Source organism: Gigantopelta aegis, chromosome 14, assembly GCF_016097555.1.
Source record: "Gigantopelta aegis isolate Gae_Host chromosome 14, Gae_host_genome, whole genome shotgun sequence".
Classification (NCBI taxonomy): domain Eukaryota; kingdom Metazoa; phylum Mollusca; class Gastropoda; order Neomphalida; family Peltospiridae; genus Gigantopelta; species Gigantopelta aegis.
In genome coordinates, this window is record NC_054712.1 from 54,418,657 (window position 1) to 54,429,239 (window position 10,583).

At 39.5% G+C, this 10,583-nt stretch overlaps 1 protein-coding gene across 1 annotated transcript; it reads left to right on the plus strand.

The window, feature by feature from the left end:
• The first annotated feature begins 4,643 nt into the window (after positions 1-4,643).
• On the plus strand, positions 4,644-8,894 carry LOC121388765 (60S ribosomal protein L13-like). Its single transcript, XM_041520258.1, has 3 exons — positions 4,644-4,893; positions 7,506-7,679; positions 8,627-8,894. The coding sequence occupies exons 1-3, from the start codon at positions 4,648-4,650 to the stop codon at positions 8,828-8,830; spliced, it is 624 nt and encodes a 207-aa protein (XP_041376192.1). The 5' UTR covers positions 4,644-4,647; the 3' UTR covers positions 8,831-8,894.
• Positions 8,895-10,583: the final 1,689 nt, after the last annotated feature.

The following is a 10,583-nucleotide window of genomic DNA, read 5'->3' on the forward strand; positions in this document are numbered from 1 at the left end:
CCATATTCAACGTCCTTTTAGGTATTGGACTCAGGGAAGTTGAGTTAATCGCTACTTCATACTGTTACTTGACAAGTCACATTGTATACTGCATGCGTGAACATCGAAATTTACCATTTTAAAGCTTAAATAACAGATATCGAGCAAAAATAAGTTACACTTAATTTTATGATCGAAATTTAATTGGTCATGGGAAAGACAAATTTAATGCAGAAGTGTCACTTTTTCCAACTTGTTAATAATTTGGGTCTCTTATTATGGGGCTCAATGTACAAAAAGAATATGTGGAAAGTTGACTTCCTTTTCCGGTTTTTGGTATTTGGTGAGGTGTGTGAAAACCAACGATTGTGGCATAATTTTGTTGCATCTTAATGTAATAAACTTGTTATGACATTAATACAGGCAAAAACATTAAGTTAAATAATTTTGTAATCACACAAATATGTTATTTTTAGTTTCTATAATTATTGAAGTCGAGAAATAATTGTAAATAATACACAACAATTTTTACATTTTATTTAAATAAATATCTCAAAATAAGAATGGGATGTGGCTAATTAAAAGTATTTTAGGGAAAATAATTATGAGCCTTATTCACTCATGCATCTGCATTTGATTTGAAATTCCCCACAATTTGTAACTGTTGATTAATATCGGTTCTTTCACAAGTACCCTTAGGGCCGCCCAAAACAGTCTGGGTCTGGAGAGAGTGGCAAAGACACCACGTTTGGTGTATTTTGACGTCTGTGTCAGTAGCTGTTAAGTGTGTTAAATATATATTAATTAGTTCACATTTTTAGATAAATTTACTTCTATAAACAATTTGTTATTAAATAAAAAAAAAAAATTAATGAGTAACTTTTTCAAACATTGTGCAACTGCCAGACTGGCAGTGTGAAAATGTAGTACATGTTCTATGACATCTATTGCCAGATTTGTAGTTGATGTCATCACAGACCCGGTGTGTTTTGTCACATTCAATTTTAGTTGGAACTGGCACAATACTTGCCAGACACAGACCCGGTGCACATTTAAACGTTGTTTTAGGCTTAAGTCAGTAACGTCTGCCATCAATGGTTTGATATTTTATTGGATCATTCACACTACGAATCAGGTGAATGCTTTCTCAGATTTAACAAATAGTAGTATTTCACTAGCTACTGATTGCACAATTTTCTATAGTTTCCAAATTATTTAGTAGTGATCCATTTTTTCAAGTAGCCTTCACTGCGTTTGAAAGGGGGACCAGACAACTCGGACCGGGGGACAACTCGGCCCGAGTTATTAGACTGATAGACGGGGCATGCTGTGACACATTGTATGCATGTTAAGTATGATAGTTGGCCATGTTGTAGTGTCGAAGTATTGTACTATAGTAAACAAAAGATAAAAGTCAGTGTTGTTACGATAAATAACTTTTGCATGTTTTTTCTGGGATCATCTCCAATGTTTAGGTCACCGACTGTAGAACAAAAACAAATTATTCGAACAGCGGAAACTATCTTCAAAGATAAATGGATCAGCAATTTATCAATTTAACAAAAAACAAATTCTTTTATTTCTGTGAGAAAAACGACACTTGTTCAACAATATTGTTCAATAATAGACAAGATTGTCAATGTGCCGAGTTGTCTCTGGACTCCGGGCCGAGTTGTCACACGGTGGGCCAGGTTGTCCCAGAACTCTGGGCCGAGCTATCTCGACGTGGGCCGAGTTGTCCTCCAAGCCGAGTTGTCTGGCATTTGTTTGAAAGCAAGATATTATTTTGGATGGTTATAATCGCTCTGCCGTTGGATTAAATAATAAAAATACAGTATTTTTGCCTTTAACCAATTTGTCTCAGAAGACTGATGTGCATAAAATTTGTTTTATACATTTGACCACAGCCTAACTGCAGAAATAATTATCAATTTTTAGAGTAGTTGAAACAATTTTTAAAAAGAAAAAATTGTTACTTGCAGAGACAAAATTTTATACAGACTTAAAATTGGGCCAGGGGACACCAAAACATTAATGGGGCGGTACAGCTCAGTGGTGAAATGTTCGCTTGGTGCACGGTCGGACTAGGATCAATCCTCGTCGGTGGGCCCATTGGGCAATTTCCAGCCAGGGTACCACAACTGTTGTATCAAAGGCTGTGGTATGTGCTATCCTGTCTCTGAGATGGTACATATATAAAAGATACTAATGGAAAAATGTAGCAGGTTTCTTCTCTAAGACTCAATTACCTAATGTTTGACGTCCAGTAGCTGATGATTAATAAATCATTGTGCTCTAGTGGTGTCATTAAACAAAGCATTAGACCCGCTACACATGGTTCTCTTTTTTATTGGGAGGTGATTGACTGGACCATGTGCACAATTATGTAAGGCATTTCCTAAGTTGAGGATTTGACAGAAACACTGCTGAAAGGGTGTCCTCTAGTGTTTGCGACCCTAAAATGATATTTAACATTATCAGGGCTTCTAGATTATGGTAGCCCCACTCCCATGGCTAGTGATATTCACTGCCCGATGGCTAGTGGATGTTTTGGTCAAATGTTGCAGTTAAATCTATGTTGTAAATATGAATATCCTGCCCACACCCTAACCCCAAATTGATGTTAGTGTTTTTAAGCTCTATCTCCGTCTTTAGGTAACACATTTGATTATTACTACTGTAGTATTTAGTGAAATTATATTAACTTTAAATAAAATAGGGCTAGAGAATTTTTAATCGTGGCTAGTAAATTTCTAAAATCACTGAGCCCATGGCTAGTGGATTTTATTAAAATTCTAGAAACATTTTTCTATAATTTTTCTATTTGATTGTTGGCAGAAGTTCCATGTTTTCATTATAGTGTTATAGTGCTCCACAAGTAGCATATAAAAGATACCTCATGTGACTATAATCAACATGCAAACAGTTTTTTGTCTAAGGTTAATTAATTATATATACTCTTCAAAAGAAGAAACGCAAAACCACATTGTCGTAACATTTGGAGAATTGATTTAATTATTGAATGGTGAGTCCGATAATTACCAAATGTTGCAGGATTGTTCACAATTCACTCTAGTCCATTGTGAGTAAGTGATAGGACACACCACCAAGGTCAAGGTCATCTGGAGTCAATACCGGGTGTGGCCTCCGCGCGTGTTGACAACTGCCTGGCACTGCCTGCCCATTGAAGCAACCAGAGTACAGATGACGTACGGGGGATGGTGGTCGGCCTAGGCCTGCCAAACGGGCAGGGTATTGTGGCTGCGGCTTCGGAGGCGTCGGTCCACTCGTCCCATAGATGCTCAATTGGGTTCAATCCGGAGATATTGGCCGAAGGACCATTAATGTTGTTATTCGTAGGAAAGCCGTTGTGAGACGTGCTGGGAGGCCTGGCGTTGTCATGTTGGAACACTGCGTTGGCGTTGGCCATAACTGGAACGATGTGTGGCCGGAGGATCTGGTCAAATGTAGCCCTGTGCATTCAGGTTGCCCTGCACGTGGACCAGGTCAGTTCTGCCAGTGTGTGAGATGGCTGCCCACACCATGGACACTACCCCCCGCCGAATCTGTCCACTTCCTGCACGCAGTTTTGCCGCATAACGTTCACCATGACGCCTATACACCGATTGACATCTTCCATCATGACGTCGAAGCAGAAATCGAGACTCGTCACTGAACCACACCTGTCTCCATCGCAGTTGAGGCCATTGTCGATGAATCTGGCACCACTGCAGTCGGAGTCGACGGTGTTGTGGTGTTACGATGACACCTCGAACTGGACGTCTGGCACGAATTCCTAACTCGCGTAGGCCGTTCCGTACGGTCTGGTCGGATATCCTGCGCAAACCTGGTATTGCTGCGGCTTTGGAGGTGGCAGTAGTCAATCGTTTCCGAAGGTGGCGTACCCGGATGTAGCGGTCCTGCCCGGGGGTAGTGACCCGTGGTCGACCGGATCTAGGGAGGTCACATGTTGATCCATGTTGCTGGTAACGGTCCCACAGTCTGGAGATGGTGCTTGGGGACACATGGAATGCCCTGGCAACGGCCGTTCTGGATTCACCTGCGTCTAGTCGGCCGATGGCATTGTTTCTCTGCGGTTCACTGAGACGTGGCATGTCCTGGATTGTCAACTGTCGGCCAGATACAGAGGCCAGGCAAGCGAACACCCTGCACTTTTATACTGTCGGTGTTCATGTTGCATGTGCAGACAACGCACGTGCAGTGGTGACATGGTTTGCACGTGGCTGCGTTTTTGCGAATATTCACATTTTGGAACTTTATTGTACAGTAGCTGCGTTTTATCGAATGTAACCGTGGGAATGTGTTTGGGACATGCAATGACCTTATATTCACAAAGCATGAACCGGTAGGAAACATAAAATCGGAGTTATAACCCATTTGTACCCTTTTGCGTTTCTTTTTTTGAAGAGTATATGTTAGCAGTTGGTCATAAATATTTTGGTAAATACTTAGTACCGATTCACTTTGTGGTGGAAGTGGTAAAACAAAATAACCTGCTGAATGGGTGTTGCCATAACGTTAGTGTGATCACTTTACTATGGAGCATAACAAAATTAAAACCGTCTCTAGTACTTTATGTCTAATATTTAAACTGCATGTTTTAGAAATTAGATATGACCTTTTTTTTCTTTTTTTCACTTCAGCATAATGGCTCCCAAAAGAAACAATGTCATACCTAATGGGCACTTCCATAAGGATTGGCAGCGCATGGTCAAAACATGGTTTAATCAGCCAATGAGAAAGCAGCGAAGGAGGAAGAATCGAATTAAGAAAGCATTAAAAATTGCTCCCCGCCCTGTTGCTGGACCCCTAAGACCAATATGTCGATGCCCAACATTCAAATACAACACAAAAGTGAGAGCTGGCCGAGGATTTACACTTGAAGAACTCAAGGTATGTTTGTTGTGTTTTGAATACTTAGTTCGGGGAATATTTAGTTTTTAAAATCTTGATTGGGCGGGATGTAGCCCAGTGGGAAAATGCTCGCTTGATGCGCGGTCGGTCTAGGATCGATCCCCGTCAGTGGGCCTATTGGGCTATTTCTCACTCTAGCCAGTGCACCACAACTGGTGTATCAAAGACACTGGTATGTGCTATCCTGTCTGTGGGATGGTGCATATAAAAGACCCCTTGCTACTAATGGACAAAATGTAGCAGGTTTCATCTCTGTGACTTAAAATGACCATACGTTTGACATCCAATAGCCAATTAATAAATCAATGTGCTCTAGTGGTATCGTTAAACAAAACAAACTTTAAAAAAAAAAATATCTTGATTAACAATATTTCTCATCAGTTGAAAATTGATTAGCAACTACTGTTTTAAAATGTTTACAAATTGTATAGCAATGTCTCAAACTTGTGTAGCGATTTGCAACGCAAACTGAAAAATGTTTTCCCTGTACATCCGCAACATGAGACCTCAAAGCTTATATACATATTTAGTACATATTTTGATCTCGAGATTACAGTAATTATAATTAAAAGAAGGAATTTATTTTTAAAAAGTGCTACAGCGCAAATTTCAGTAATTATAATTAAAAGAAGGAATTTATTTTTAAAAAGTGCTACAGCGCAAATTTTCCAAAAAGCTTCTAACAGTCGTATATTTAAAGTTCAGTAGATGATTTATCTTAATTTGTGAATGGGTGATGGGGTGGCACGAAAAAATAAATGTGTGAATTTTGGTCATTTTGGCATACCAGGGCCAAAAAGAGGAAAATGAAGCAAATTAAAACAAATCATCTCTACTTATAGAAATGCTATAACCAATGTAACAGTCGTGAATTTCATCATTGTTGAACCCCTTATTGTGCATTGTGAGGGATTGAAGTTGACTAGAATTGTATTTTTAAAACTAATTTATTCACAGCTCAGTGTTTTCGCTGGGTGAAAATTAAAGGAGGGCGGCCGGTCGGCACCACACCCTTCGAAAAAACAAACAACCCACCAATAAACGAAAAGCAAAAAAAAAAAAAAAGGGGGGGGGGGGGGGGGGGGGTGGAGTAGTTTGGTTATCATATTGTTGTGTGTTGGTAGACTTTGAGAAAAGGCATACTCGTCTTTTAATTGAACCGAGGATGATATCGGTCTGACATTCACGGGCAGTTCCGGTTTTGCTGGACCGATCGAAATTTTAATAATATTATTTTTAATAAAGATTTCAAGATATACGAAAAACAATAAAGATGTTTGTAAAGTGATCTCCTAATGTCAGATACATTTTTGTTATTTCCATCTTCATCGAATGAATCGATCGCTGTGATAAAATATTATCGCCAGCAGTTTCGTTTTTGTAAAGGCGGTGTATATATTATTTGGCACTCAAGATAAATGATTTTAATGATAAACACTACCACTTCCGTTGTTTTTATAAGCGTTCATAGCCCCTCAAAATGAAAAGTTTACAATATGTTATAAAGAACTGCTGAATAAACAGAATAACAGAAAGTAAAATCATCAGTTTCAACCAATTATATCTGCAACTGAGGACAAAATATCAAACGATAGTTAGTGGAAACAAAAGACAGAATGACCGTTATGATCACGTGACAAATTTGGCGCCAAATAAGAGGTTTTTTTTCAGTCGGAGATTGCCAAATCCGTAAAAAATTAAATGTTTTCATTGCTTACATAAAATACAACTTTTATTGTGTTTATCAAACATACAAATGGATACAGATATTGGACAAAATAGAGGCTGTTAAAAATACTGTTAAATTACTTACGGTAACTGTCGTAAATGTTTCGTCAATTGCTTTTTCGTACACAACACGGCTTGTTTCCTTTGATGTCCAGTATGCAGACTGATTGTTGTTTTTTGTGTGGAAAAAAGTGCATTTGGAAATAGCGGAGATAGGTGCTGGGACATAAAGAGGGGCGCTCAAAAATAAAGGAGGGCGGGGAACGTGAAAGGAGTTCGGCAAAATGGAATAGCGGGGCGGGGCGCCCCACTTAAATGGAGCAGCGAGAACACTGCACAGCTGCAAGTTCATCTACAATTAAGTTCTGTGGGATGCTTCCTTGACTCGTAAAGAAACGGGGCGAGACATAGCCCAGTGGTAAAACACTTGCTTGATGAGTGGTTGGTTTGGGATCGATACCCGTCTGTGGTCCCATTGAGCTATTTTTCGCTCCAGCCAGTGCACAACGACTGGTACATCAAAGGCCGTGGTATGTGCTATCCTATCTGTGAGATGGTGCATATAAAATATTCCTTGCTGCTAATTGAAGAGAGTAGCCTATGAAGTGGTGACAGTGGGTTTCCTCCCTCAATATTTGTGTGGTTCTTCAACCATATGTCTGATGCCATATAGCCATAAATAAAATGTATTGAGTGCATCGTTTAATAAATCATTTCCTTCCATAAAGAAATAAAATAATTTAGTTAATCATGAAGTAGGAAAATGGGTGTTGTTGTGTACATGATGGGTCTGGTAGTTGATGTCTACAATATATACTCTGTGATCATTTAGCTTGCTCAATGGCCTCTTGTTTGTTTTTCAGCAAGCTGGTATTAACAGGAAATTGGCAAGAACAATAGGAATTTCTGTTGATCACCGCCGCATGAACCGATCGATGGAATCATTGCAGCAGAATGTACAGCGGTTGAAAGAGTACAGATCTAAACTGATCCTCTTCCCAAGGAAAGCCAGCAAACCCAAGAAGGGTGATGCTAATGTAAGTCGTGGCCTTTTTCATTTGTTGGTACCCTATCTGTCCAACCAGAGGGGGACTATGGGTTTCATGTATCTCTGTCTTGTCCCCCGTCTGTCCAACATATAGTTTTCCATATGTTTTTTTTAACAATACCTTAATCTTCAAACTACTGGATTAATTTTTAACAAAAAACATGTTGAGTGGGTACAAGTTTTGTCATTTTTACTGTTGGCTTTCCTATTTGAATAACATATTTTGGCTAATAAATATTAAAATTTACCTTCAAGTTTGTTTTCTTGTAATTCCTAAATTTGTCAGCTATTATTTCACTAGTCAACTTCATTTTATTACAAATATTGAAAAATGTTTGATACATTGTTACAAATACTGACAAATATATTAGACCAAGTTTTACCAATTGAATACAGTGAATGTAAGTTTTTACAAACTGTAATTTGACAGGGAAAAAATGCTTGAATTATGCATTCCAAATTGTTTAACCGGCCTCGGTAGCGTTGTGGTTAGGCCATCGGTCAACAGGCTGCTAGGTACTGGGTTCGGATCCCAGTTAAGGCATGGGATTTTTAATCCAGATACTGACTCCAAACCCTGAGCGAGTGCTCCGCAAGGCTCAGTGGGTAGGTGTAAACCACTTGCACCGACCAGTGATCCATAACTGGTTCAACAAAGGCCATGGTTTGTGCTATCCTGCCTGTGGGAAGCGCAAATAAAAGATCCCTTGCTGCTAATCGGAAAGAGTAGCCCATGAAGTGGCGAAAGCGGGTTTCCTCTCAAAATCTGTGTGGTCCTTAACCATATGTCTGACGCCATATAACCGTAAATAAAATGTGTTGAGTGCGTCGTTAAATAAAACATTTCTTTCATTCTTTCCAAATTATTTAAGTACCTTGAAAATGAATACTTTAACATAATATTGATTAAACAAGTACAAATGTTCTGTTTTGCAGGAGGAACAGATAAAGACTGCCACTCAGCTGAAGAGTCCGTTTATGGTGATCAGACAGAGTACGCGACACGAGAAGGCTCGCGCCATTACCGACGAAATGAAGAAATACAGTCCATTCATCGCACAGCGACGGGCTAGAGCCAATGTCAGACTTCAAGGCATCCGAGAGAAAAAGAAACGTGAAGCAGAAGAGAAGGACAAATAAAACTGTTGTAAATTGTCATTCTGCCAATTAAAAAAAAAAAAGAGAGAAAAAAGAATACACAGAATATTTGTTCGATTGGTTTTTATTCTCATGTTTGTTCCTTCGGGTGAAGTCAAAGGAGCTATTATGCTATGTTCATTAGGAGTCACACGTTGTGAAGAGCGTTCGTTTGGTGAAATAACCTGTGAACTGGGGTGGGATTTTCTGTGTCGATCTTCACAACGTGTTCTAACCAATACCACAACTGGTATACCAAAGGCCATGGTGTGTACTATCCTGTGTATGGGATGATGCATATAAAAGATCCCTTATTACTAATGTAAAAAAGGAAGTGGGTTTCCTTTCTAAGACTGGGGCGGGGCGGAGCGTAGCCCACTGATGGTGCTCGCTTGATGCGCGGTCGGTTTAGGATCGATCCCTGTCTGTGACCCCATTGGGCTATTTATTGTTCCATCCAGTGCTCCACAACTGGTGTAACAAAGGCCGTGGTATGTACCATCTTGTCTGGGATGGTGCATATAAATGATCCCTTGCTGCTAATTGAAAAGAGTAGCCCATGAAGTGGGGATGGTGGGTTTCCTCTGTATATCTGTGGTCCTTAACCATATGTCTGACTCCATATAACCGTAAATAAAATGTCATAAAATAAAACATTTATTTCTAAGACTACATTTATGTGTCAAAATTGCCAAACTTTTAACATCCAATAGCCAATGGTTAATAATTCAATGTGCATTACTGGTGTTAAAACAAACCAACTTTTTATATGCCGATCAGTGATGGGGTTGTATTATGGTATGGCGTTCGTGGTTTGACTTTCTTGTCTGGACCATATCTTTAATACAGATGCCATTATGATGCATACAGGACTTTCAGACCTCAAATGTAGGAACAACATAGGATAGTGGTTTGTCGCATATTATTGCTAGGTCACTGATCTATTTCTAAGTCTACTGCACATAACAGTAAATCCTTGTTCTGACCTATCTTGATTACAGATGCATACAGGACCATCAAACCCTCATGTAGGAACAACTTGGGATGGTGGTTGGCCAAAACAAACTTGTCCCATTGCACATTGCAAACATTTCACATGATTTATAATTTAATCATACTCTTAACATATTCATTAATATAGATATTTTTTTTTCATCAAACCCCTGTTGGGCGTATCATGTACCTCACCGGTACTGTTCTGTTTAGATTTGGCGGGGACAGGTGTTGATACTTGAATCATGTCTATCATTTATTTCAATAAGAACTGATCAAAATTTAGATAGTGTTTTTGTTTAATAAGATTTTATGGAGGACAATGTACTGTGTGCACCTTTCTTGTCAACCATTTTCATCTTGCATTCATGCTGGGGGGATCTTCAGACTGTTGCCAACTTTACATTAAAATTAAGGTTATGCAGTTTCCTGGTCATTGAGACTGCGATTCCACTGCATATTTTCCCAGTAGGTCGGGTCGGAGGGTTTTACGTGCACATTCAGAGCAAGCTGTTGTAGTGCATGCCTGTCATGGGTGCAGGTGTGGGCTCCTCTGAAAGGGTTGGAGAAGGGATCGCCTCCACTGACAAGAGCACCAGCAGCCAGTAATGGGCAGAGGGATGGTTTTAGTACTCTGGAATTTTGAATGCCTCGTGGGATTAAAGGGAAAGGGTGTGCAGTTTGAACGAAGGAAATTGGGCACATTTTTTAACAGTCTGCCGAAACTAAAAGAAGGGAACTACATGTTTTTGAACTTGGTATG

Bases quoted from the DNA above. Each gene is read 5' to 3' on its own strand.
- LOC121388765 (XM_041520258.1), top strand. From the start codon at position 4,648: ATGGCTCCCAAAAGAAACAATGTCATACCTAATGGGCACTTCCATAAG. The intron at 4,894-7,505 runs GTATGTTTGTTG...TTTGTTTTTCAG, and splicing joins TTACACTTGAAGAACTCAAG to CAAGCTGGTATTAACAGGAA. The intron at 7,680-8,626 runs GTAAGTCGTGGC...TCTGTTTTGCAG, and splicing joins CCAAGAAGGGTGATGCTAAT to GAGGAACAGATAAAGACTGC.